The sequence below is a fragment of the Panthera pardus genome, unplaced genomic scaffold, assembly GCF_024362965.1.
Source record: "Panthera pardus isolate Hobbes unplaced genomic scaffold, ASM2436296v1 HiC_scaffold_9, whole genome shotgun sequence".
Classification (NCBI taxonomy): Eukaryota; Metazoa; Chordata; class Mammalia; order Carnivora; family Felidae; genus Panthera; species Panthera pardus.
In genome coordinates, this window is record NW_026527024.1 from 7,883,111 (window position 1) to 7,910,470 (window position 27,360).

General features: G+C 45.9%; 1 protein-coding gene across 6 annotated transcripts in view; it reads left to right on the forward strand.

Annotated features, from left to right (window-relative positions):
* The window catches only part of DYNC2I1 (dynein 2 intermediate chain 1), a 69,996-nt gene that overhangs the window by 4,406 nt on the left and 38,230 nt on the right, over positions 1-27,360 (forward strand). For 4 of the 6 annotated variants that reach the window (XM_019424963.2, XM_019424961.2, XM_019424960.2 and 1 more), the window contains exons 2-12: positions 2,581-2,634; positions 3,782-4,196; positions 7,027-7,118; positions 9,030-9,338; positions 13,875-13,951; positions 16,344-16,398; positions 19,452-19,514; positions 23,275-23,352; positions 23,913-24,129; positions 24,961-25,063; positions 27,180-27,309. In XM_019424963.2, the coding sequence (XP_019280508.2) occupies positions 2,581-2,634; positions 3,782-4,196; positions 7,027-7,118; positions 9,030-9,338; positions 13,875-13,951; positions 16,344-16,398; positions 19,452-19,514; positions 23,275-23,352; positions 23,913-24,129; positions 24,961-25,063; positions 27,180-27,309 (1,593 nt within the window). The remainder of the gene's footprint in view (positions 1-2,580; positions 2,635-3,781; positions 4,197-7,026; positions 7,119-9,029; positions 9,339-13,874; positions 13,952-16,343; positions 16,399-19,451; positions 19,515-23,274; positions 23,353-23,912; positions 24,130-24,960; positions 25,064-27,179; positions 27,310-27,360) is intronic. The other 2 variants (XM_019424962.2, XM_019424964.2) reach the window with 2 other exon arrangements.

Consider the following 27,360-nt stretch of genomic DNA (forward strand, 5'->3'; position numbering starts at 1 on the left):
GGGGTACAGAGAGAAAGCGAGGGAAAGAGAGAATCCCAAGCAGGCTCCACACCATCAGTGCAGAGCCCGATGTGGAGCTGGAACTTGCAAACAGCGAGATCATGACCTGAGCTGAAGTCAGACACTTAACCGACTGAGCCACCCAGGCGTCCCGATGTTGTTTATTGTAACTTTACCATGTACCAAGCTCTTCTTTGGGTTTGTGTCAGTATGTTTATTTGCTGACATCATAGCTGTCACTAACATTACAAGTTTTGTGTTCTTTATTTCTGCTAGGATCATACCAGGGTTCGGTATTGTGTAGTTATTCTTAGAAAACTAAAATTTAATGGCATGTTTGCTGACTACCCTGATAAGGGTAGTGACAGTTTTCAGTGGCAGTTCTTTAAAAACACTTTAGTTTGCCTTGCTTCCAGTGTTTATGGCTTTTATTTATTTCAGTGCCCAATGAAAATTCTAGAAATTTCTAAATTTTTCTGTTACATACCAAGTAATTGGTAATGTGTGAGTTTATTATTGTCATGAAATTTATTAATCGTAGCTTGAAATGTGTAAACATATATATGTAGATATATATGTTTATATTTAGGTTATCCTTAGAAGAAAATAAATTTCTACTTTCTTTTAAATGTTGTTATGAATTAGGAATCGCCATGTTCCAGCCATTCACTTAATGGTAACTGCTGTTAACTGTTCAGACAGGTGTGGGGCTATTTCATTCTGTTTTTCGAAAGGCTGCATGTTCTAGGGCAAGTACACTGGGCTCTCTGAGAATGGTCCTCACTAACCCACTTACGAGGTTCTCCAGCATGAAGAGCCCTAACATTTAGCGGCTCCTGGCAGCCTAAGGCCACATCCCTGTGGTGGCCCAGCCCCCCGGGGCTGCTGTCTGGCAAAGCTCAGGGCGGTGGGTCGTTTTGCCAGCACTTGGATAGGCCTGCCTCTCCTTCTCGTACATTTGCAGTTGTGCACCCTTCCTCTGTCCCTTGGAGATGTCCATGTGTGTCTGCAACCCAGGAGTATTTCTCCCTAGGACCTGAGAGCCATCCTGGAAATGGAACCCTCAGGAAGGATGAGGCCTCTGTGGGAAGGTGGGCTGCTGACTTGCACAGCTGCCTGCCTGCAGACACAGCCAGCCTGGCTGCATTTACGCAGACCACCCCTGGGTGATTTTCCCTGCCCTGGCTGCTCCTTTCAGTGCTCCCAGCGCCCCCTACCCCCCACCGTGGGAATGGAGCTCGGCTACCCCCTGCTGTCAGTGGTTTGTCTTTGACCCTCTCCCTACACTGCTGATCTGCAATCCACTCCAGAAGGAACTCAGTACATTTTGTGGTTATAGTATACTTTGGCTAGAATCTTAAAAGTGATTGCTTTGTATTTATTTCTAATTAGCATACTTATGAACTATTGTGAATGATTTTTCTATTTCCCTAATTTTCACACCAAGATTTTTGGTGGCTTATCCATGAATAACTATTCGTTTTTCATTTGTACCACATTAGCTTTGAATCTGAACCTTACAGGGGTGCCTGGGTGGCTCAGTCGGTTAAGCGTCTGACTCTTGGTTTCAGCTCAGGTCATAATCTCATGATTCGTGGGTTTGAGCCCCACATCAGGCTCTGCTCTGACCACACAGAGCCTACCTGAGATTCTCTCTCTCCCTCTCTCTCTGCCCCTCCTCTGCTCTCTCTCTCTCTCAAAATAAATAAACTTAAAAAAATATTTAAAAAAATCTGGACCTTACAAAAATTTTACCTTTTTTTTTTTGTACCCTCAAAGCAGTGTTTCTCAAAGGGAAAATAAAATAATCTGGATAAATCTCTCTTGTTGTCTACAGAAAACATCCTTGAGCAATTTGCTTCGTGAGTTTCTTTCATTATTCAAATATGTCTTGCACGTGGCAGATGAACTGTATATGGGCCTATGGAGGAGTCATGTTGCTGTGTGCTCAGCCCCTGACAGGGGCAGCCTGCCAGGCAGGGACACTTCAGGGGAAGCAGGGACACTTCAGGGGAAACTGCTCCATTGGCAGCTAGAAATGTTGGGCGGTGGGACTAGACATTGACATGGGGCACTGGGTGGCATGGGGAAAGGTGGGGAGTGTGTGTTACCTACTCTTATGAAGTACTCAGAAGAACACATACTATAATCGTTTATAGGTACATTTAGACTAGGGAGTAATTAAAAAAAATTTTTTTTTAATGTTTATTCTTGAGAGACAGAGAGAGAGAGAATGAGTGGGGAAGGGGCAGAGAGAGAGGGAGACACAGAATCTGAAGCAGGCTCCAGGCTCCGAGCTGTCAGCACAGAGCCCGACGCGGGGCTCGAACTCACAAACCGTGAGATCATGACCTGAGCCGAAGTCGGATGCTTATCCGACTGAGCCACCCAGGTGCCCCAGGAGTAATTTTTTTAAAAGTCTGTGTTACTAATGCCTTTCCTTCTAGTAGGTAGTAATTTCTTGCATGTCAATGACTAATTGCCATTGACTTACATGGCCTAATAAAAAAGCAGCTCACTAGAGCGGCAAAATTAGTTTTTTAAACTTTAAAAATTCTAACTTTATAATTTTCTTTTTAGAGAAGAACGAAAGATGATACTTGGAAAGCAGATGACCTCAGAAAACACCTCTGGGTAACACGTTTTAAAGATTTGGGTTGGGGTCCTTTTGGACCTTGGATGGTTTCTTGGACAGTTTTATTTGGTTTTCAACACAGCCTAACTTTGCTTATGTGTGGCTCATTTCAGAAGCATTCTCGACTCAGAGATAAAGCCGTACGGTTAATAGCTCTGGAACTGTGGGGGGAACGGGGTTGCCCAGCCCCGCGTCCCACCAGCTCCATCAGGTTTCTGTTAGGGTTCAGGGCGTGTGCCATGTGTGTCTGTGCATGCGCGTGTTAGTGTGCACTGTGGGTGCGTATGTGTCTGTGTGTGTGTGTGGTATGTTTGCATGTGTGTATTTGTGCACGTGTGTGCGTGTGTGTGTCTGTGTGGTGTGTGTGGAAGGGGCTTGGGCTGTGAAAATTAATTAAAGGAAAAGGGGGTCGGGAGGCCAGCACTGGGGGGGCTCAGGCACCACCACTCCACTGTCCACTGCAGACCCGACGGGAAGAGATGCACCTTGCACGTGATACTATTTTGCCAGCCCGGCAGGAGGAAGGGAGGTCTCCTCCTGCCCTGGCGACAGCTCAGCTCATGAGCCGCCACCACACTTCGGGCTCCCAGTTCACCCCAATGGGCTTTTAGGTTATAGCGGCCCCTCCCGGCTCCCCCTTTCCTCTGTGAAAGAGCCTCCTCTCCCTGTTCTGCAGAATCACCTGTGGTTTTGCCACAGCTTAATTGTCCCAGACTGCAATTCTCTGCCGTTCCTGAAGAAACCCATTTTTGCTGGTAAAATTACTGGGGGTTTTATCTTTAAGATTAATGGGTTGAGATCGAGACCTCCTGAGAGTTTTATGAGGGAGAGTGTCCTTGTTCTTCGACTGGGACCCAGGCTGTTGCTGTCTCAGAGACTTTAAGACACAGCTACAGTATGCCTTTCTTTTTCTTTCTGTTCGGTATAGTATTTCAGATTTGACTTGCCAGCAAAAGTGAATGTCCCTTGTGAACGGGTGCCCGTTGCCAGTCGTAGAAATGCTCCATCGGGTTCCGCTTACTGTGGCCTCAGAGACGCGTCTTCCAGGCCCGTCTTGCTGGGATGGAAAGCAGGGGAAGCTAGTGTGAAGACACCTCAATGAGCAGGACTCACATTCCGGATTCTGCTTTCTTTCTCTTGGTTTAGGCCGCACACTCAGGTAATCCCAAGGGAGATAAGAAGCACAGAGAAAAAAAGCTTCGTAAGGAGTCAGAAGTGGACTTCCCTGAAGACAAAGAGCAAAAGCACAGGGACCCGGACCGAGACACCAAGCACAGAGAGAGGCCTGCTGAGAGAGACGGTCACGCGTCCAGAGAGAACCCTCGTGGGGACAGAGACCGAGAAAAGCCAAGGGAAAGGAAAAAGGACTCCAGAGACCGGGACAGAGAAAGGCACAAAGAGAAATACCGAGAGCAGGACGCAGAGAAGTCTCACAGTCGAGGAAAAGACAGGGACAAGGACAGAGAGCGCAGAGCGAGGAGGGAGGAGCTGAGGCAGACGGCCCAGCACAACCTGCTGGGCTGGCAGCTCCCGGAGCCGGCGGAGCGCAGGGCGCGGGCAGGTGCGTGTCTCTGCGGCAGGCAGCCCCGCTTCAAGCCCCCCGTTCGCTGTGTCTTGTCTGCATTTCTCCGTAAAAGAGCTTCCTCGGAGCGGTTGCTCACTCATCATTGTGTTTTCTCTCGTGCTTTTCTAGACGGCTGAGCTTGGGCCTTGAAGGCGTAGGCCTCTGGTGTGTGTGTGTCCTTTTCACTGTTTTCTTTTTGATATTTTAAAAACCCATTCAGTCAGTGAAAGGAGTAACACAGTTTCTCATTTGCTAGAGTTTTACTCTTGAAACTCATTAGATCACCCAAGTAAAGCTGAGTCTACATTGTAAATAAACAAATATAGTGCTTTTTATTTATTCATTTATTTTTTATTATTTATTTATTTTTTTGACGTTTATTTATTTTTGAGACAGAGAGAGACAGAGCATGAACAGGGGAGGGTCAGAGAGAGAGGGAGACACAGAATCGGAAGCAGGCTCCAGGCTCCGAGCTGTCAGCACAGAGCCCGACGCGGGGCTCGAACTCATGGACCGTGAGATCATGACCTGAGCCAAAGTCGGACGCTTAACCGACTGAGCCACCCAGGCGCCCCAAAAATAATGCTTTTTGATAAGAATACCTCAAAAGTGTCAGTTTTATTGTAAGATTTAAATGTTTTTGTCTAAATTCCCAGGATTCTAAGGTGAAGGTGCATGCCCCCCACCTTAAAATGGAAGTATTGTATTTTTTAAATTAAACTAGCTGACATAAACAAAAAGGAACGTATTTATTACTATTTTTTAAAATCATGTTTTGTTTTTTTTTTAAGTTCATTTATCTATTTTGACAGACGGAGCATGTGCACACACGAGCAGGGCAGGGACAGAGAGAGAGAATCCTAAGCAGTCTCCGTGCTGTCAGCACAGAGGCTGAGGTGGGGTTCGATCTCACGAACTGTGAGATCACAACCTGAGCCAAAATCAAGAGACAGACGCTCAACTGACTGAGCCACGCAGGCGCCCCACAGAAAGGAATATATTTAAAGAATGTGTAGGAATTGTTAGAATCGTCAGGAAGGCTGGAGATCCTGGTTCCGAAAAGGATGGACACCAGGCCCTTCATTCCTGTTCGTGTTGCACGCTGTTGCCTTCTGCCGGGCCACTTCAGGTGTCGGCACACAGCTCAGCAGCGGTGCAGCTGTCGAGGCGTGAGTGCATTTTTGTTGGGTGAGGTATACCTAGGGGTGTGCTTACGGGTTAGCGGGTTCACCACTCGGTAAGTTTAACAGTAACTATCCTATCCGTTGCTTCTTTTTAGTATTATTATATTGATGCTCTTGGTATTTATTTCTAATAAAATCTTTTTTGTTCTTGCATCACTCTTTTGTGGTTGCTACCTGACCTTATTTCTTCAAGGCATTATCGATACGAGTAATCATACGATTAGACTGTTTGACATTCCCTCCCCTTCCTTGGCGTTTCCAGGCCCTTCCCATCTCCTCTGAGCCTCCTCTTCTGGGAAGTGTGGCCTTGCTCTTTGGGCTACCTCATCTGCTCCCTCCCTCTGACTGCATCCTTTCTCATGATTTTATGCACTTGTCATCTGTTCCTGATTTCCAAGTTTTGGTCCCCAGCTAGGTTTCTTCCCTGAGTTCTGGGCTTACACATCCTCGTGTCCTTTGACATCTGATGGATGTTGCAAACATAATGGGTCCTGACCTGAGCTTCTCAAATCCCCACAAACCCTACTTCCCCAAAGCCTTACCCATTGTAGTTGATGCAGCTGCACCCTTCCCTTCCTCGGGTTGGAAAACCCAGGAGTCACTCTGACCCCACTCTGTCCTGCGGGCTCCCATAACCCGTCCCCTCTCTGCATGCCACACCTGTCTCCCTGACCCTGTTTGGATCTCTTGTATTCCAGGCTCCTAGAAAAGCAATCAGTGCTCCATAAGGACTTTCTTTCCATGTTCTCTGTTTAATTTTGTCCTCATCTTTTAAAATGGTGATTCTCTTAATTTTAAGCCTAATGACTGTTTTTGTTGTCTGTACAGATTCAAAAGTGAAACTCTAGTTTGACCAGCAGGGAGAGACCTCAAATTGTGGGTAGGGGTGGGTTCTCCTCACCACAGGGGCCTCCCCCATCCCCCATCCACTGTGCCCTCAGCAGTGGGCTCCAGGAGTTGTGGAGCTGGTGCAGTTCCCGTGGCATCCCTGAGGCAGGCATTTCTTTCTTTGCAGCCAAGCACTTGGTGATGGCCCAGCTTTTCTCCATGGACTGGGCTTTGCTTCCCTGGGTGCTTCTGTCAGTGACCAGGAACTTAGATGGCATGTGTATTTGGGCTGGTGCCCCTCTTGAATTTCCAGCGGCCCTAGTCTCATATTTTCCAGGTTCCCTCCCTGGCAGTTGGCATTGTGATTTCCCTCTTTAGGCCATTTTAAGTTTAGATTCTAGAACTTTCCATTCTTTTTAAAAAATTTCTTATTTTTGAGAGAGAGAGGGTGCATGTGTGTGCAAGCAGGAGAGAAGCTGGGAGGGGGGTGGGGAGAGAGAGAGAGAGAGAATCCCAAACAGGTTCTGTGCTTATCGCAGAGCCCAATGTGGGGCTTGATATCATGAACTGTGGGATCATGACCTGAGCTGAAACCAAGAATCAGACGCTCAACTGATTCAGCCACCCAGGCACCCCTGGAAATTTCCATTCTTGATACTGGAGGATGTGTTTTAACTGAAGAATCTGTTTTCATAGGTGTTAATATGTAATAAATAATAAAGTAATATGTACAGTAGAGATTGCAGCAAGATGTTGGAAGATCATTTCGATGTGTGAAAGTTTGGAAATGTTGAAAATATGTTCCATTTTTGTAGGCAGCAAAGCAAGAGCAGAAGAGAAGGAGAGGAGAGACGAAGGCTCTGAATGGGGGGACGAAGAGAGGGAGAGGCGGTACCGAGAAAGAAAGGTAGGCCGCAAGCCCAGGAGCGGGTGCTCACGCAGGAGCATTAGAAACAGTTTGGGAAAGTGTCGGAACAGGATTCAAGGTCTGAGGAAGTTTGCCTCCGCTTTTCCCTCACACGCACGTGTTGTTCTTCCATTCCAAGAGAAGTACGAGTTGATTTTGGAAAATTTAGGAAATCCAAATAGTAAGAAGGAAATAAAAACAAAGTCCACCCAGAGACAATTATTGATAGTATTTAAGTATTTGTCCTGATAGAGTAGGTCTATGTACGTATTTGTGTGCAAGTGTGTGTGTATACACACGTTTTCTTCACGTGGAGTTTTCTCTTATGAACTGTTTAAACGATAAATTTGGAGCAGTTTTCTAAGTCCCGTTTCTCTATAATATTATTTTAATGGCTGCATAATATAACAGTCAATGACATGGGTGTGTCATAGTTTTCTTGGCACATCTGCTCTTTTTGACGCTCAGGTTGCTTCTGGATTTTTTTACTGTAAAGACATGCATGGGGTAAAGTCTTTCCGTTTATTCATAGTTATTTTCTTCTGATTAATTTCTGGAAATGAACTTGCTAGATGAGAGTAATGTAAACTTACTCCATCTGCTCTACATAAAAGCTGTAATTAGCTGTATCGTCAGAGTGTAATTCCCCGTGTCCTAGGCAGCTGCTGGACACGATCATAATTTTTAATCTTTGCTAATTTGATCCAGAACAAGGGAGCATTTCTGAGCATTTTATGAAAGGGTTTCCTGCCCTCTTGTCAGTTATTCCCTGTGTGCATTTGCTTCCTTTCCTAACAGAGCATCTTATTCTGGGAGGACTTTAAAGATGAACTCCCTGCTAGTTACCTATGTTTCCACTTCTGTTTTGAATTTTTTTCATGGAATCTTTGTTTTTATAAGTAAGTTCAAAGTTATGAGGTAGTCAAGTTTGTCTTTATAGTTTTGGTTGTTGATGTAATGCTTGGAGAGCCTTTTCCCCACCAGCATTATGTAAGTAGTGCCTGTGTTTTGTTTTGGGTCCTTATAATATTTTTTACCCCTTAAGTTTTTAATCCCCATAGAATTGATCTTGGTGACGGGTGTGTGGTAGTAATCTAACTTTATGACCGAGGAGTTTGCCCATATGGTTTCTTTAGGAAGGTTGTCCTGGCAGAGTGAGCAAAGTGGGTGGGAGTCGGGTGAAGGGGAAGAGTCGGGGGGCCGCTGAGCGGCCATGGGGGGTGGTGGGAGGGGGGACCACAGGGACAGAGCCCTCCGGCTGTAGAGTGAGCGGTGACAACCTGTTGGCCCTGGTGGAAGGAGAAGGGCATTTCTGTTTGGGGTCCTGGTGAGACATCTGATGATGATCCTAAAATTGTGAGCTTGAGCTGGAAATATGACCCACCCACAGCCTGTTCTGCAAATAGCCACGCGTCACCATGGGACAGTGTCACCCGTCGTGGTTTGGGGGTTACAGAGGTGACTAGACAGTGGTGCCCAGTTTTGAGAATCTCCCTGTGGGGGAGCAGACATGTGAACTGCCAGGGACAGGGGCTGGCGGGCACATGGTTCTCTGTTCACAGAAGTCACACATCTCACAGCAGGGAGCGTGGGTCGGTGGAGCTCAGGGTGCACTCAGAGTTGGGGAGGCGGTGACAAGAATGACCAGGAGAGGCTGCAGAGGAGGGGGCACACTGCCGCGCTGAGGGGTTTGCACGTGGGTTCCACTTCAGGGTGAAGGCCGGTGTGCTCCGTTGCCCCTAGCCTGTGGATTGTGCGGCCGACAGCAGGTATTTCCTTCCAGAAGCACATCTTCACGGTCAGGATGGAGGAGTGAGCGGCAGCGCGGCTCCCTGCCTTCATCACAGCAGGTACGAAGGCCAGCGGCCGTGTTCGTGTGCTGACGCAGTTTTCCGTGGGTCCCGTTCACAGCTGCAGTACGGTGACAGTCAGGACAATCCTGTTCAGTACTGGCTTTACAAAGAAGGAGGCGAGCGGAGACACAGGAGGCAGAAAGAAGCAGATGGAGAGCGGAGACATCGAGAAAAAAGCAGCATGAGGGAAAAAAGAGACAAGCACTCAAGAGAAAAAAGTAACTCGTTCTCTGACAAGGAAGGGGAAGACAGACACAGAGAGAAGCGTCACAGGGAAGGCGCTCGTCTCGACGAAGAGAGGCACCCCGGTGACACGGGTAGAAAAGAGAGGTCGTCAAGAGAGGAGCTGAGGAAAAGAGAGTCCAAGGTACCGTTTCTGACGCTTCGTAGCCTTTGTAGCCATCCCCAGGTCACCACTCTTGGAGAGGAGGTAGATCTCCGTGTGGCCAGATGATAAGACCTGTTGCTGAGAAGTAGTAACCTTGGTAAAGACGTGATTCAGTCTGTGCAGTGTGACCAACAGAGACTGCTGACCTACTAGAAAATAGGAAGTCACGTTTTCTGATTATATCGTGAATGTGCTTTTAACATCTATTCAGAAATCTATCATAAAACTGAAATTTTGAAACATTAAAAAGACAGATTTTTAAATGGCGAGTAAGTGAATAATTTAGCAAAACGTTTGAATCGGAATTAATAGTATTAAGTTTACAAAACAAAGCCAACAGAAGACAAAAATAAAACCATTGCTTGCAAAGGGCCTGACGCTGCAGTTGCTTCATATTTTCCCATACTAATTGTATTTTTTGTTCTCGTGTGTACACTGTTTGCTGTGCTGTTTTTCCAGACTCTGAAGCAAAGCGATTTCATTCTCCTGCCTCTTGGCAGTGCTGCCTGTCAGGTGGAAGCAAAGCGAGGGGCAGGTGGTATGAGTCTCGGGGCCTCAGGCCTTCAGGGGCACAGACTGTGGTGGCTCAGCCAAAGCCTGGGACTCTGACTGACAGGTGCCCGTCCACCAAAGTGTGTCTGGTGGAGGAGTGCGTGTTAAGGATGTCCCAAAAAACCTTTGCAGTCGCTGCCTGGCCTCGTGACCATCCCAGCTGGCTCTTTGCTGAGTGCGATAAATCAGCCTGGTGCCTGCACCTTCTGGTACCTTCGCCAGCACCTTCCCTCACAGCGGGACTGCACCCCTACCCTGTCACCTGCAGCCTCCACCCCTCATCAGAACGCTGGTCATGTTTCTTAGCAGTTGTATGACAGGAGCAGTTTTATTAACCATGTGTGTATGTGTGTATCTCAAGTCCCTGGACCTCCCTTGGATCAGCCTCACTGTGTGTTTACATTCTTAGCCATGTACTCATGTCAACAAGCTGAGGGAGGCAGTAATTGAGAAGGGACCCTCACCGAGAGGTATTCATCCCTCTTGTGTTTTAAATCGCTTTCCCCAGGGGCACCTGGTGGCTCAGTTGGTTAAGCGTCCGGCTCTTGATTTTGGCTCAGGTCATGATGTCATGCTTCTTGAGTTCAAGCCCCACGTTGGGCTCTGTGCGGACAGTGTGGAGCCTGCTTGGGATTCTCTCTCTCTCCCTCTCTCTCTCTATTCCTCTCCCGCTCACACTCTCTCTTTCTCTCAAAAATAAATAAATGAAGTTTAAAAAACATTAAAAAAATTCTTTCCCTACATTAAAATCTTTTTAGTGTGTTTTTCTATTATTTTATTATGAACGTTCTTAAACATACAGCAAAATCGACAAGTTTCCACCACCTAGATCCTACCACTAACATTGTATTGAACTTGCCTATTTTACGTTCCCTAGATCACATCTAGTTCCTAGAAACAACCTGTTTGTTTCCCCACAGAAATGCCTTTTTGAGACTTGTCACAGTATACACATCTGGCCTAAGAAATGGCCCCATGTTAATAAAACCACTGCCTTCAACAATGCTCTTTCCATAAGGATTAACATAATAATTAGCCCCAGGAGAGACTCTTTTGACAAACTTCTTTCTTTTCAATAATTTGTTCATATTTGTGGACTGGCCACTGTGTGATGGCCTTTGTTCTATGTGCTGAGAACACAGCTGTGAACACAAATTTGTATTTTTGTGGTGTTTAAGTTTCATTGGAGGAGCCGTACAATAAAGAAAGAAATAAGTAGACAGTACATTAGAAGCGATTAGTGAGCACTGTGTATTTAACATTTCTCTTTGCCGTGACTTTCAGGCGCTCAAAATATGCTTTTTAACTTAGTTACTATGTTAGCCTGGTGATTGATGTAATTTCCGCTGAGGTGACCATCAAGTACAAGGGCCAGTATTACTAACTGTGTAACAGGTGTGAGCCAGGACCTTTCCCGGGGGTCGTGTTCTCCGTCATTCTCTCTCACTTTCTCTGTATGGTTTTTGGTCTGTTATTTTAACTGTGCGTGACTTTTATTGTGTGCCTCCTCCAGTTTCTCTTTTCTGTTTTTAAAGTAGGCTCCACACCCGAGGTAGGGCTTAAACTCACACCCTGAGATTGGGAGTCATGTGCTCAGGGTGCCTGGGGAGCTCAGTCTGTTGAGCTTCTGACTTTGCTCAGGTCAGGATCTCACAGTTGGTGAGTTCGAGCCCCGCATTGGGCTCTCTGTTGTCAGCACAGAGCCTGCTTCGGATCCTCTGTCCCCTACTCCCTCCACCCTTCCCCTGGTTGCTCTCTCCCTCTCAAAAATCAATAAAACATTTTTAAGAAATTAAAAAAAAAAAAGGTTCTCTCCCTCTGCCCCTCTCCCCCACTCACGTGCTCTCTTTATAAAATTAAAATATAAAAAGAAAAAACGAGTTGTGTGCTCTGCTGACTGAGCCAGCCAAGGGCCCCCATCCTCTAGTTGTTTTTGTTTTTTTAAAGTTTATTTTGAGAGAGAGAAAGAGAGAGCATGAGCATGAGCAAGCAGGGGAGGAGACAGGACGGGGGTGGGGAAGAGAGAGAGAGAGAGAGAGAGAGAGAGAGAGAGAGAATCCCAAGCAGGCTTTGCACTGTCAGCTCAGAGCCCGACTCAGGACTCGATCTCATGAATCACGAGATCATGACTTGAGCTGAAGTCAAGAGTTGGACGTTCAACCAACTGAACGACCCAGGCGCCCCACTCTTTCAGTTTTCAGGGACGAAGAAGGCATGCTTAAGCATAATAACTATAACAGAGTGTCTTCTAAAGGTAACTGAGCAATATTGACTTATCTACCAGAAGAATCCCGTGGCCCTAGCCCTCTATTAACCACTGCTGAACATGGACGTGCTCCTCTCTGCTTTTGGGGTAGTGACTTCAACAGGTCCTTGTGGGCATCTGTTGCTAGCCAGAACCCTCCTGACCAGCCCACACAGCTTGGGAACAAAGCACTGAGCTCATGGCTACCTTTTCTTTGTTTTCTTTTTATCTAGATAGCCATTAAATCATAATTTTTTCCTACCTAGAACTACTGATTTCATTTTCTCCCCATTCCAATGTATTTAGTAGACTGATGCCAGACTGTTCTTCCTGTTAAACATGTAATTATACTTTTCTCTAATTAATTTTGGAAGAATTTTTAAATACAGGAAGAAGTAAAAAAAAAAAATTTATTCATGATCCCAGACTCAGAGATAATCAATTTAATAGTAAATATGTATATACTTACAATTCTTTTCCTATATGAAAATGAACTTTATAAATGAACTTTATAAAAATGCAAAATTAGAGTCATGCTATTTTTTCTCTTCATTCTGGAAAATAAATTAAAAAAAATTTTTTTTAATGTTTATTTTTTTTGAGAGAGACACAGAGACAGAGCATGAGCGGGGGGGGGGGGGCGCAGAGAGGGGGAGACACAGAATCGGAAGCAGGCTCCAGGCGCCAAGCTGTCAGCACAGAGCCTGATGTGGGGCTTGAACTCACGAACCGTGAGATCATGACCTGAACCAAAGTTGGACACTTACCGGACCGAACCACCCAGGTGCCCCTGGAAAGTGATTTTTAACAACTGGATACTTAATGGCCATCTGGTATCCTTTCATATGGTCATAACCTTATTTATTTAACAAGTAACCTAATATTGAACATTCAGGTTTTTTGATTTCATAAATATTCTGTGACGAACAGATTTAAAACCTTAATACATGTCTTTGTTTTCTACGAATAATTTCCCAGAAGTAGAATTTATAGGTCGAAGAAAGTATTTGAATATTTTTAGCTATTTTTAAGGCTTTTGATACACGTTATGTATTGCCCTCCAGATTGTCTTCCTTAGTGAGTGATTTAGTCCTGCCTTCCTTCTGCTCTGCCCTCTTCAGGGATCAGTCCCCAGGTCTTGTAAGCTTTCCCTGCCCTAGGGAGGTACTCCCCTCGTCCCCTGGGGTCTTGTCACCAGCCAGCTCTCCCTCCAGACCCCCCACCCTGCAGGTCTTGCTTCCTGCCCACGCTTATTCAACAGATGCCTCTCTCGTTTCAGTGACCTACCTGGATATGTTGGTTTGCTATCTGATGGTTTTAATTTTATTTTTATAGATTCTCTTAATTCAAGAGAACATTGTTTACATTCTCTTTTTTGTAGGTAGATGGATCTCTGAAGTAGCCACATTATGTTTGAAAGTGCATAATTTTAAGCAGTGCAAGGGACCAGTCAGATTTATCTGAAAGTAATATGAAATTGATAAGTATAAATTTCTTTGACTTACTGAGGTAATGTATCATCACCTTTTAGTACACCTTTTCTTATCTTCCTTACATTAAGTATACAATTCACTGAAGCTAGCTGGTGAAAACATACTTTAAAAGATTAGAGATGCTTTTGTGGAATTTTGAGTCCATGCTTGTTTTACAGAGTTCACTAATTACAGTTAATTTACTGTGATCTATTAATGAATGTCATGGAATTTTCTGTTCCATAGGACAGTGAGCACAGAAATCGGGGTGCAAGTTCAAGGAGAGATCCGACCAGCAGCCAGGAAGGATCATGCACTCTCTGGTGACTATTATGTGCACTGTGCTTCTTGAAGAATGCTTTAAAATGATTTTTTCTTACCGGTCCTGATTATAGCCAGTAAATGAAAGTGAAGTATGGGTATACTCATGTACTCCTGATACAACCCCTCCAAATTATATCCTAGGTACCCTGAAGTAGCTAGGAAACTTGTTATAAATTATTAGTCTTGTTTTGCTTTTTTAACATCTGCTCATACGAACTTGGAAAGTTAGCGCTGACTTTGGAGTGCGAGCGTGTGCGTGGGGGGGAGCCTCCGGCCTGTGGCACAGCCGGAGAGGGCGGGGCCGCTGCAGGCGGGCTCCTGGCACCCTTCCCTGCCAGCAGGTGCCCCCTGGCCAATGTGTATAAGTCAGAGCACAAATCAAATGTGCCTTCTTTGGCTTTGTAGCCTTGGCGAGGGCCAGGGTGCAGGCACCAACCTGCTGGAGTGGCAGGCCTGCCCCCTCTTGGGACGTTGGGTCGTCCTCCAGAGCCTTTTCTCTGCTGGTGAGGGTCTAAGGAGGGTACCTATTTTGTGTGGGTGTTGTGAAGGTTACGGATTAGAGTTTGTGTGTAAAGTCTTGTTTTGTTTGTAAGCTCTAGAGTTTTTAAAAGTTTTTATTTAAATTCCAGCTTAACATGCAGGGTTATATTTTATGTTAAATTCCAGTTAACATACAGCGTTATATTAGATTCGGTGTAGAACACAGTGACTCAGCACTTCTGTACATCACCCGGTGCTCATCACAAGTGCATCCTCGTCCCCAACACCTGTTCCCCCATCCTCCCACCCACCTCCCCTCTGGTGACCAGCGGTGCGTTCTCTGCTTTGTCTCCGTTTCCTGGTTTGTCTGTCTCTCTTTAGGAGAAAAGAATTTGTTTCTTAAATTGCACATGTGAGTGAAATCATGTGGTATTTGTTTTTCTCTGACTGACCTTGCTGACTCCCTAGCTCCATCCGTGTTGTTGCAAATGGCAAGATTTCATTCTTTTTTATGCCCAACCAAGTAATATTCTTGTGTGTGTGTGTGTGTGTGTGTGTGTGTGTATGTGTGTATCACATCTTCCTTATCCATTCATCACTCGGTGGACACTGTTTCCATATCTAGGCTATTGTAGATAATGATGCTATAAACATCAGGGTGCATGTATCCCTTTGAATTAGTATTTTTATATTCTTTGGGTAAAAACCTAGTAGAGTCATTGCTGGCTCTTACGGTACTTGTGTATGTAGCTTTCTGAGGAACCCGCACCCCGTTCTCCACAGTGGCTGCACCAATTCTCGTTCCCGCCAAGAGCGCACGAGGGTTCCTTTTGCTCCACGTCCTGCCAACACTTGTCATTTCTTGTGTTGTTGATTTGAGCCGTTCTGACAGGTGTGAGGTGATAACTCATTGTAGTTTTGATTCGTATTTCCATGATAATCTGTGATGTTGAACATCTTGTCGTGTGTCTGTTGACCATCTGGGTCTTCTTTGGAGAAGTGCCCATTTTTTATTTGGATTATTCATTTTTCAGGTGTTGAGTTTTAGAAGTTCTCTGTATATTTTGGATACTAACCCTTCATCCGCTATGTCATTTGCAAATATCTTCTCCCATTCCATGGGTGGCCTTTTTAGTTTTGTTGTTTCCTTCACTGTGCAGAAGCTTTTTATTTTGATGAAGATTACAGATTAGAGTTTGTGTGTATGCTCTTTTTGTATGTAAGCTCTAGATTTTAATTTGTTCTCTATGACAACCATATTTGGTAATTCTTTTTCACAGATCAGGGAAACTCAGGTTAAAAGTACTTTGCCTAAATTTTGAAGTTTGAGCAAACCTAGCACTTAGTCCTGGGGGTGAAGGTTCCTAGACTTTGTATCGCAGACCTGCTGGGCTGCCTGGGGCTTCTGCTCAGTTCTCTGCTTCTTTAGACCACATGCTGTATTGAATTGGTGAGTCTAGGTTCTGAAAGTGAAGAATCTGAAAGCCTTAATTTTAGGTCCTAGCTAACATATAGCATGTGATTAAAAAATAGAACTTATTTCGAGTTAAATCTTTCTTTTGGGAATAAAGATATGTTAAACGTAAAGTAATGTTTTTGATTCACTAATAAAATTACAGGAGTTTTCTAGAACTCTCATAAGGATATAGAGTCATACATAGAACTTTGTTAAAACACATAGTTTTTTCCCTCTACTGAGGATATTTTCTTTCTAGGGTTGCTGCTAGAACAATGAAAATGTAGGAAGACCTTAGTATTCCTTGCTCTAATGAAGCAGGCTTTGGAAGTTTGCTAGTGAATAGGGTTTCTTAGTCATATCAGATATTGCTAAGAGCCTTCATTGAAGTGTAAAATGTTTTAGGTTTCATGTCTTTGTTTAAAATTAATTTTGAATTTGGTCCTACTTTCTAGGTATGCAGAGAGTTTAGTAAGAAATAATGGAAAAGATAAAGACTCAAGAAAGAAGGTAAGACATTTATGTTTATTTTATTTTTAAGTTTATTTATTTTGAGAGCGAGAGAGTGTGAGCAGGGGGGGGGCCAGAGAGAGAGAAGGAGAGAGAATCCCAAGCAGGTTCCGTGCTAACAGACATGGGGCTTGAACCCACAAACCGTGAGATGATGACCTGAGCTGAAATCAAGAGTCAGACGTTTAACCGACTTAGCCCCCCAGGGGCCCTTATGTTGATTTTCTTAGGCGGCAAGATTAGCCACGAGTGTCTGTTTGTGATTCCCCTTGATAGCAGAGCCTGAGACAGGCCTTGCCAGCAGGGGAGTTTTTCCTGAGTGGGTATTCCAGGAGGACATAGTAGACATATTTAGGTTAAAAGACTCAAATAGATGGAGAGTAGAAAACTGGACAAGAGGGGCGCCTGGGTGGCGCAGTCGGTTAAGCGTCCGACTTCAGCCAGGTCACGATCTCGCGGTCCGTGAGTTCGAGCCCCGCGTCAGGCTCTGGGCTGATGGCTCGGAGCCTGGAGCCTGTTTCCGATTCTGTGTCTCCCTCTCTCTCTGCCCCTCCCCCGTTCATGCTCTGTCTCTCTCTGTCCCCAAAAATAAATAAAAAACGTTGGGAAAAAAAATTAAAAAAAAAAAAAAAAAAAAGAAAACTGGACAAGATAAAGCATCAGACGGCAAGTGTGTCATTGCTCCAGTGCCTGCCCTAGTGTCAGACAGAAGTGACTCGGAGACAGATATTGAAGGACCTGCATGATGGTACAACAGTTAGCTCACAGGAAGATGCCACAATTATAAGTGCACGTGCACCTAACAAAAGAGCCTTAAGATACAGAACTACAGGGAGAAATAGAGAAGCTCTACGGTAGCAGAGCCTTTGGCGCCCCTGGTCACTAGCGGATAGAGCAGCAGTGTTTCACCCAGTACATTAGGCCACTTGTAGGAAGGGGCAAGCTCCTGGAGACATAAATCACTGCGGCTGCCTCCGGAAGAGTCGGAAGTCAGGCGAGTGAGGGAATTGTGTCAGTATTAAAGTCTTCCCGCAGGGAAGCCTGGGCCCAGGCCTCGCCTGCAAGCTCTGTCTGCAAGCTCTGTCCTACATTTGGCGTCAGCACCAGCACCAGCACACCGCCCACGGCCCCGCCCTCCCGCTGCGGTCTCTGTGCTGGTGAGCGGTTGTCAGTCTTTGTGTTGCAGCCCCGCGTCATATTTCCCATCAGAGGAGTCTTCATGGAGATGATCGCTGCGAAGTGCCGGGCTCAGGGCTTTTAATTATCATCCAACCATTTTCTTAGTTTGTTGTTTTGTTATTATAGGTAATGTGGCAAGCAGATTTGGGTTATTATTTATGAAGAACAGTTTTTTCTGTCACTTTCTTTGGTAGTTGTCTGAAACCCGTGACACTGAGATAATCATCTTTAACATTTGTGCCAAATTTTTATGTGTCGCTTTATTCCATGTACATACACGAAACACATGTACTTTTACATAAATTAGATCACACGGCATGTGTTGTTTTGATGTGGGTTTGTTTTATTCATTCAGTTTTGGGGGCTGGTTGGAGCACTCACCACCTAAGGAAAAAAAGCCTTACAGAGACTGCTTCCCCTGTATTCTTTTCTCTGTGTAATCTTTTACAGCCGTGTATGAATGTTTATATTTGGTAACTGGGGACACCTTTTTTCCTCCATGCACACACCTCCACTCCCCTGCAACATCTTGTTTTTCCTAGTGCATTGTGGAAACCGTTCAGTTCGAGGGGCACAGACCTCCCTCACGCTTTTTGTGGGTAAATTCTTGAACTGGAGTTGTTGGATGATAATAATATAGATTTTTTTTTTTCATGTTTTCCTTCTATCTCCCACTTCTTTTCATGAGCTCTAGATTAGCACTGTTCATTAGAGTTATAACGTGAGCCACATTTGTAGTTATAAATTTTGTAGTAGTCACATTAAAGAAGCAAAAAAAATTCATTTCAATAATATGTTATAATCAATATTTCTGAAATATCTTTTCAACATGTAATCAATATAAAAAATTATCAGTGAGATATTTTACATTCTTTTTTTTTTTTTGCCAGTGGAGCGAAATGTATGATTTTTTTTTTTTTCCTGAAAGATTCTTGAAGGTATTTGACAGCTTGTTTTGGCTTATGAATTGGGTCATATGTTTTGTAGCATCGATGCTGAGTGTATCTTCGTTGAATTCTTCAGCATTATGGAAAGCCTACAATATGCCAGAGTAATTTTCTGGACACACGGAGAAGTCCTTATTCTCTTCATGGTCATACACCATGCCGTCTCCAGTCTTATGCACTGAATAGTTGTGGGTAGTGATGTCTAGGACTTGTGCCTTCCTGGTGCCGTGACCACTACAGGATTGGAAGTCAGTTTCCTCACCGGTGCAGGGTCACTGGCACTGGGAAGTAGGTCCGGTGGTGCCCCCTTATCCGTGGTTCAGATACCCGCGGGGAGCAACGGGCCGGAAGCAGACGACTGTCTTCGGACGTATCATCAGACGTCAGTAGTAGCCCAATGCTGTGTCACACGCCTGCTTACCCCCCTCCCTTCGCCTCGTCACGTGGGCATTTCACCATCTCACATCATCACAGGGAGGGGCGAATGCAGGACAGTAGGTATTTTGAGAGAGACACCAGAGTCACTTAACTTTTATTACAGGATATCATTATAATTGTTCTGTTTTGTTATTAGTTATTGTTGCTAATCTTTTACTGTGCCTAATTTATAAATTAAACTTAAATTAAATCATAGGTGTTGTATGTATAGGAAAAAACATGGCATGTGTACGGTTTGGGACCATCCACGGTTTTAGGCATCTATTGGGGGTCTTGGAATGCATCCCTGTGGCTGGGGGGGGGGGGGGGGACCACAATTATTCCCATTTCTCAGAGGGAAAAACCGAGGCACAGGATTACTTGCCCTCAGTGACCTTGTTTGTGCACCTCGGGGCCAGAACCCAGGTCTTCAGCCACTGAGGGCAGTGCCTTCATGGGGGACCAGGTGTATCAGTGGTTGGCCTGACCGGCTCTGCTATCTTCCACCAGAGCTGCCGAGAGGGCTCCGCAGTGTGGAAGCAGGCTCTGAGGCCAGGAAGTGCAGAAATTGTGGTAAGGAGAGTATGTCTTTTATATTTTGCCAAAGACATGCTTTTACTCATCATACTTTGCTTTCATAGTGCCTTTTTATTAGGGTAATCATTATTCCTTTTATTTATTTAATATTTATTTTGAGAGAGACACATAGCATGAGCGGAGGAGGGGCAGAGAGAGACGGGTGACACAGAATCTGAAGCAGGCTTCAGGCTCCAAGCTATCAGCACACAGCCCGACGCGGAGCTCCAGCCCACAAATCGTGAGATCGTGACCTGAGCTGACGTCGGACGTTTAACCGACTGAGCCACCCAGGCGCCCCATCATTATTCCTTTTAGACAGCAGAACATTGGTATGAAGGGAAGGAATAGATTTTAATGACATTTAATTTGCATCTGAGAGTCCTGGGTGGTGCCAAAGGCATCTTGTGCTTGGGCTGGAAGGAGGTGACTGGTTCACTGGGCAGGAGCTTGGATGCCGCGGCCTCCCTCTGTCAGGGAGAGGAGAAGGCTTTGCAAAGAGCATGGCAGGGAGGAAGTTCCAGCTAAGTGAACAGCCAGCCTTTTCATCTGTGCTCTGTATTCAAATTCAAGAAGGTTGAGGAGGATTGAAGGAGCCAACTAAAAGATGAGATTCGTCATCGGTGAGACAGTCAAGGTAACAGATAATTTTCAGAAATATGAGGCAAACCAGGGAGATCAAGGAAATGGCACTATCCTCTTATAAGAGTTCTTTCCAGAACTGACCAGTCGGGTATCAGGCACTGTACTGTCCTAGACCCTGGGCCTAAAGTTCTTTCTTGTCCAGCCAGAAAGCGGGACGCAGGATTAAAATGTGAGAGATGGCTGATGTCTGGGAGGAGACAAGAGCCCCGATTAAGGTCCTTGCTCCGTTTTTATTAGGATCAAAAGGCTTACAAACATGTTGATGGACGTGCACAAAGACACAATAAATCTGGGAACATTAACTCATGGGCATGAGGAAAAGGGGGTTTTGAAGATATATGGTGTTAGAGGTTTGGGTCAATATAAACCAAAATCCTGGCCCAGGGCAGATGGATGTTAACAGCAGACTTGAGGCACCATGTCTGTTTATCTTACCAGCCTAGGGAACAAGACAGACAGAGCTTGCTACCTCAGGGTCAACAAGGCACCTTTCTTTTGCTAATCGGCTCCATTCTGGGCAGCTTCATCCTGCAGTGGCCTATAGCCCTATTTACCTGTTTACTTAATTTGGTGCTTCCTTCCTGTGAGAGCAGCTTTCTGCTATAGTACTAAATTGGGGGGTGAATCCACCCTGCATGCCTAATCTTATTTACCTCATATAGCTTTGTATTGGGGCCTTTGCCCTGCCCTCTCTATCCTGGGACCTCTGCCCTCTCTATCCTGGGGCTTTGGCCCTGCCCTCTCTATCCTGGGGCCTGGGCCCCATCCCCTCTATCCTGGGGCCTGGGCCCCATCCCCTCTACCCTGGGGCTTTGGCCCTGCCTTCCCTATCCTGGGGCCTGGGCCCTGCCCCCTCTATTCTGGGGCTTTGGTCCCGCCCTCTCTCTCCTGGGGCTTTGGCCCTGCCCTCTCTATCCTGGGGCCTCTGCCCTCCGCCCTCCCTCAACCCCCCCCACCCCCCCATCCTGGGACTCCTGTACCTATTTACCTGATCCTGTTTACCCAAACTTGGGTGTGAGCATTCTATGGCTTTGTAATTCTTTATGCCTTGTGAACCCATCAGTGCAGGCTCAGGGAATTCCTAAGCTTATTCCCCACACTCTGCTTAATGCCACTGATGAAGGGGCAGTTGGGCTCTGCTGGTGGTACTTTTGTTGTCATCGTCTCTGGCTGGGTTTGAGCTCTGCAGAGAAGTGACACATCGGCCCTGCCGTCCCCTGGAGGAGAGGCTGGCCCACTCTGGGGGTGTGTTGTTTGCTGGGACGTGTGCAGAGCCCCTGTGGGTGAGGTGTCAGGGGTCCTCGGGAGCTGAACGGGATTGGGCAGTGTGATGCCCGAGATGTGCTTAAAACTTCTGCACACATTTTTGTTTCTCTTATCAGTTAACAGGTGTCTTATCTGTTGATGCAATAAATGTAATGTGTCATTCGCTGTAATTAACAGTGACTTTATATGACAGTGTGCCCAAAGGACCTTTTTACGGAGTAGTTCTTCCTAAAAAGTATCAGCATAAAGTAACTTCCCAACCCCCAGGCAGTGAGGTGTCCTTAATAATCCCGTCAGTCCTGTTCACTTTGAGAAAGTCAGACCAGATATTATCCACTTTGAGGAGCAGCTAGAATCTGCGTGGCGTGAAGTGTTGGTTTTCTGGCACTGTTTACTGCACGGCACTTTATCGGGTTCTGGAAGGCGACCGGCCACGTCACTGAATGCCTCCCGAACTCCATCTTCTCTTGGCTGGCCCTGCCGTCCTCCTCCTGGCTGGCCCTGCCGTCCTCCTCCTGGCTGGCCCTGCCGTCCTCCTCCTGGCTGGCCCTGCCGTCCTCCTCACGCTCAGCACATCCAAGCCATGCTTCCCACCCTCCCCATGGACTCCCTCCCCCACCTCTGTGCCTCTTCTGGTTGAGGTGCCAGCATCCGCCCAGTTTTCACCCGTGAAAACCTGGGGATCATTTCTTTCCCACCGTCGTCCTGCCCCTCTGCACCCAAGCCCAGAGGGTCCCCTTTATCGGCGCGCTTGCTCCCCCTGGGATCAGAGCTGGAGCGCTTCTGGGGAACGTTTGTTGTGGGGGCGCCCTCCAGCAAGGGTGGGGCTACCTAGGTGTGGACGTGGGTGTGCTGTGGTCACATTTCTCTCTCAGAGGGTCTCTGTGCTTGAGTGAACGGGAGGGTGTGCGGCAGGGAGGGTTTGCTGGGCTGAGGATGAGGGGTGGGGGAGGTGCCTTATCTGCGCCTGCGTGACACGGAGGTGCTGTGTTGTGGGTCGGTAGGATGTGGACAAGAGGAAGAATGGCTTCGGGGTGGGAAGGACGAGTTTTCTAAACACGTATTTCATTTTTGCTCCCCTCTTATCCTGGAAACCCAGAATATGTTTCTACTTGGTTTTCCTGGTAGCCTCTTACTGTCCTGAAGATCCAGACCAGGGTGGCTTTAGGGTGATCTAAGCTCACCTCCCAAACCCCCAGAGCCCGACGGGGCACGCCTCCCACTGTAGGGCTTGGAGAATCCCCCTGGTGAGCCCCAGGCCTGGAGGGCAAAGCCACGAGGCAGGAGCGCTCTGGGTCTGCGGGGCCAGTGTTGGCACAGCCTGTCTGCCCTCCGTGAAGAGAACAGGGACGCTCTGAGAACGCCCTGTTACACATCTCGTCAGAATTGTACGCTTTCTCAGAAAGGACGAGTTCATTAACTTTTGTCTCTTTATGGTCATACTGGTTAGCGAGGTATTTCTTAAGGAATTTGCAGTTAGGTTGTGTTACTTTTATAAATGCATTTTAAAATTGGGGCGCCTGGGTGGCTCAGTCGGTTCAGCGTCCGACTTCGGCTCAGGTCACGATCTCGCGGTTCGTGGGTTCGAGCCCCGCGTCGGGCTCTGTGCTGATGGCTCGGAGCCTGGAGCCTGCTTCGAATTCTGTGTCTCCTTCCCTCTCTGCCTCTCCACCATTCACGCTCTGTCTACCCTTTCTCTCAGAAATAAGTAAACATAAAAAAATTTAAATACATTTTAAAGTTAGCAACATTAAATGAATCTTAGAAAACATATTTTCCCAATCTATTTGCAAAATTCAAATTTGCTATTGAATTTTTTTGTTATGTGTTTGGTTTTTGCCCCCAGGAAATTGAAAAGGAAGACACTGATATAGAAAATGCTGGAACTGATGAGTATACACCTTGTTTGGAAGATGATTTTGAAGTTTGTATAACAGTTAAAATTTTTCTCAGCTTAAAAATAATTTGTTCTTAAAATTTGCTTAAGTACAGTAACTTAATGGCTTCATTTCTCTCTCTGCTACTTTTACTCCACCTGTGTTTCATTTAGGCTTGTTACCAATAACAGGTGCTGTCGCCTGTCAGTGCCACCAGGTGATGGGGTTGAGTGATTTTACAGTTTAACCCATTAAGTGCACGGCATCCAAACGTGTGTGTATGTTTGAGTGAATGTACGTGTGAGTGGAGTGTGTATATTTACTTACACTCTCACATTCTCAGCACAAAAACGTTTGCGTGCTTCTGTTGTTAAGAGCTGTCTGTGTATGTAAATCTATACAGTGCAGTTCATTTTTAGAGAATAAGGCAGCAGTCCATACAGATTTATAGCTCAGTGGTGTTGAAATCAGTTAACTATAAAAACCTTTCTTAGCCATAATGAGAATTTTGTCTGTTTTAAGTTCTAATTTGCATGTTTTGTTTCATATGAGTGTTGTTTAAGGTCGGTTTGTCTTAAAGGTTCCAGGGTGTAATTATCGTTTGTAGGACTACGAAGATGACTTTGAGGTTTGTGATGGAGATGACGATGTGTCAAATGAACTGGAACCAAAAGAGAAAATCGAAGAGCTTCCTCTGGCTAGAAAAAAGGAGATACAAGAAATTCAGGAAGCCATTAACGCAGAAAACGAAAGGATTGGCGAGTTGTCCTGCAAACTGTCTCAGAAGCGAGGTCTGACGGAGGGTGAGAGGGAGGCAGAGACAGGTGCGCATCTGTCTCAGGGGACAGTGGGTGCCCGAGCCTGCACGGTCCTTGTGGGTGGAATTCTTCTAATCTTAGGTGGCAGATGTGTGAGTGTCCCGTGCTCCCACGACGATGCCAGGCGACTGTAACGTGTGATGGGGACTGTCTTCGGGGAAAACAGCTGCACGCGGCCTCTGGTCAGCACCTGCAGCCTGCGGGTGGCTGTGAGCACGTGTCAGCCTGTGGGTGCTCAGGCAGGAAGCGCCAGTCCTGGACGCGGCCCTGCTCCCCTTTCCCCGTCTGCAGCACGTGCGCTTGTTTTCTGAGGCCACTGTCTTTGACCTTCCACAAGGAAAGCGTGTCAGCAGGAGGCTCAGGGTGGGGGCAGCAGAGCCCAGGGCCAGCTCGGGGAGACGGGTTCAGGAATGTGGCCCTCCGAACCGGTCTCGAACACTCCTAAGTGAGCCCTTCTTTCTCGGATTTCCTGTGCAAAATGAGAAACGTGTCCAGCTCAAAAATTCTTGGTATCTCCACATGATAAATATTTTAAAAGTAGGAGTAAATATTTTAAAGTCACTGAAAGAGAATAAGTAATAATTAGTAATTAATACAACTAATTATGATTAGCAGTTAATATAGTCATCCGAGCGAAAGTTGGGCAGAGTGCTTCTTATGCTCCTGTTTTGCATCCTGCTGCAGAGGTAGCAAAACTGAGATGGCCAGTGCAGACGTATAGAACGTTCTCCCGAGTTTGTAGAGAAACCAGTGTCTCTGAAGCCGGGGAAGCTGTCCTGTGTGAAAGAAGTGCTTCAGTTGTACAAAATAGCTTTTTTTGTTGTTTTTTTTGTTTAGATGCAAACAGTTCCCCTTCCAGAGCCCCTGTTTGTGGAATTTTCATGGATTTTGCGACAGCCTCACGCCGACAGAAGAGTCGGACTCAGGCCCTTAAGCAAAAGTAGGTGTGTTGGGAATTTGTGAAGGGTATTAATGGAATTTTAATGTACTTCAACATAAAAAAAAATAGAGGCCTTCTTTCTTACTTTCACTACGGACTTTAGGTACATTTTTAGATTTGTGCTCCGCTTGTCCACGTTCAGACACCATGTTGCTAGTTAAGTGTGTGCACCTCTGTTTCTCCTGCGGCACCTGGGGGCTTTGCCCTAGGTTGGCCGCCACAGGGTCACAGTCGCGCATTCTCTGAACGCAGCGGACCCTTCTGCCTCTCCGGGGGCCGCTCCCACTCGAGGTCCATCGCCTAGTGCATCAGTTCCTCGGATGAGGAAGCTGAGGAACCTGGGACGGTTAAGGGTACGAAGGGCCGGTGACACGTACCGAGTGTGACTTTCCTTCCGTGCCTCAGGCACTGTGCTCCCTGTGTGGTAACTGCTTGGCTCCGCCCCTGCAGCCCCATTTTGTAGATGAGGAAAGTGAGGCTCCAGGTTGACATCTGGTGAGTGGTGGAGCTGAGTTTTGAACTCAGGACTACAAGACGTCACAGTCCAAGCTTATAATTACCGTACATTTACGAATCTGTACAGTCAGAAATTTATGAAAGTCAGAGGAGGTAGGCCCAAGTCAAGGGTCTATCATATTAAACTCAAATATGATTTAGGAGTAGATGTAAAAATTAAATATGTTTTTAAAAACTGTTTAAAATCCATCATACTATCTAGCTCAGTACATAGCCTTAGTAGGTGCTCAGTAAACTTTCCTGAATGAACAAATAAATCATGAATAATAAGTTTTCACATCATTTTTGTTGTCCTCATATTTTGGACCTCCTATTGAGGTAAGTAAAACCAGTTTTTGCCACTATGGCTAGGGTTTGTTTTTCCTTTAATCTCATTCAAGTCTTGGATACTCCATCTGGTTTAAAATAATTTTTATAAATTCAGAAACAATCAGAACCACACAGTGTTCTTATGTTTAGGCATATATATAAAGGTTGTATATATGTGTGTGTGTATATATATATATATGTGTGTGTGTGTGTGTGTGTATATGAAGTTATATATATGTTTAGGCATCTATATAAAGGTAAGATAAAACTATATTTTACAAAGCAAGAAGATGAATATTTCCAAGTTCTGTATAGTGATTGTCATGGGCTCTAGGGGTTAGGGGTGCGTCAGGGAGGGGCCCTAAGTGGGTACAGGTTGCCCCTAGTTTTCGTGGTCCTGACATCAGGCAGCATGTCCTGGGACGTTACCATATCGTGATACCTCATGTGTACACATATTACATGCATTTTTTAAGCTCAGAAATTACACTAAATATGGGAGACTGGAGGCAATAATTTGGGAAGATGGTGACAGTGGTCAGAGAATAAGGTTATGCAAAGGTGGCAGTTACTGGCAAAGGCCAAAATGGGTGCACAAGGAAGAAAGGAGCAGATCTCCTTTGCAAGGTGCCCAGGTGGTGGAGGACCATTCACCACCTGCAGACTGAGCAGCACCTGTGTGGAAATCACAGAAAGGAAAGAAAGGAAACTGTGCCCAGGCCGAGCTCGTATTCCACTGGGGGTGAGCAGTGAAGACAGGGACTGGTCCTGGGCATGCCATGTTAGGGCGGCTGGAAGGAGGAGGCCAGAGGGAACCATGTGCCAGCAGTGTCTTGGCAGCCTCACCGGGCAGGAGGGGCGACGGGCCGAGTCATGTGATGCGTGGCCACGTCCTGTCTGGTCATCTCGGAAGAGTGGCCTAAAGGACAGCACACACCTGGCCAGCTGTGCTCTGGCCACAGCCCAGGTGACATCACAGAATGTAACCCTTCTGGTTGAGACATCAATTCATGGAGTAAAGTAATTGCTGTCCATGAAATTTCTAGAGTGCACATATTGTAACTTTATTTTGTGTTCACTCAGGTGCACTGAATTAGAAGAATCAAAATTTGGTTCGTTCTGTTTTCGCATTGTTGATGCACATGACCGTGTATTTTTAACAACTATTAAATACCTCAGACTCACACCCACACAAAAACTCTGCATCTGATCATAAGGTTCCTTGCACTCTCTCTGTCCTTCCCTTTGCATACTATTCAATTTAATTTTTGTCTCGTTTCCAATTTTGAAGGGCACGCAGTACAAAACTGCTTCGGCTCATTGACTTGGATTTTTCACTCACTTTCTCTCTCTTGGACCTACCACCAGTAAATGAGTATGACATGTATATCAGAAACTTCGGGAGAAAAAACACCAAGCAGGTTAGTATAAGACGTATTCACGGGGTGACGGAATGCAGGTGGCGCACGCTA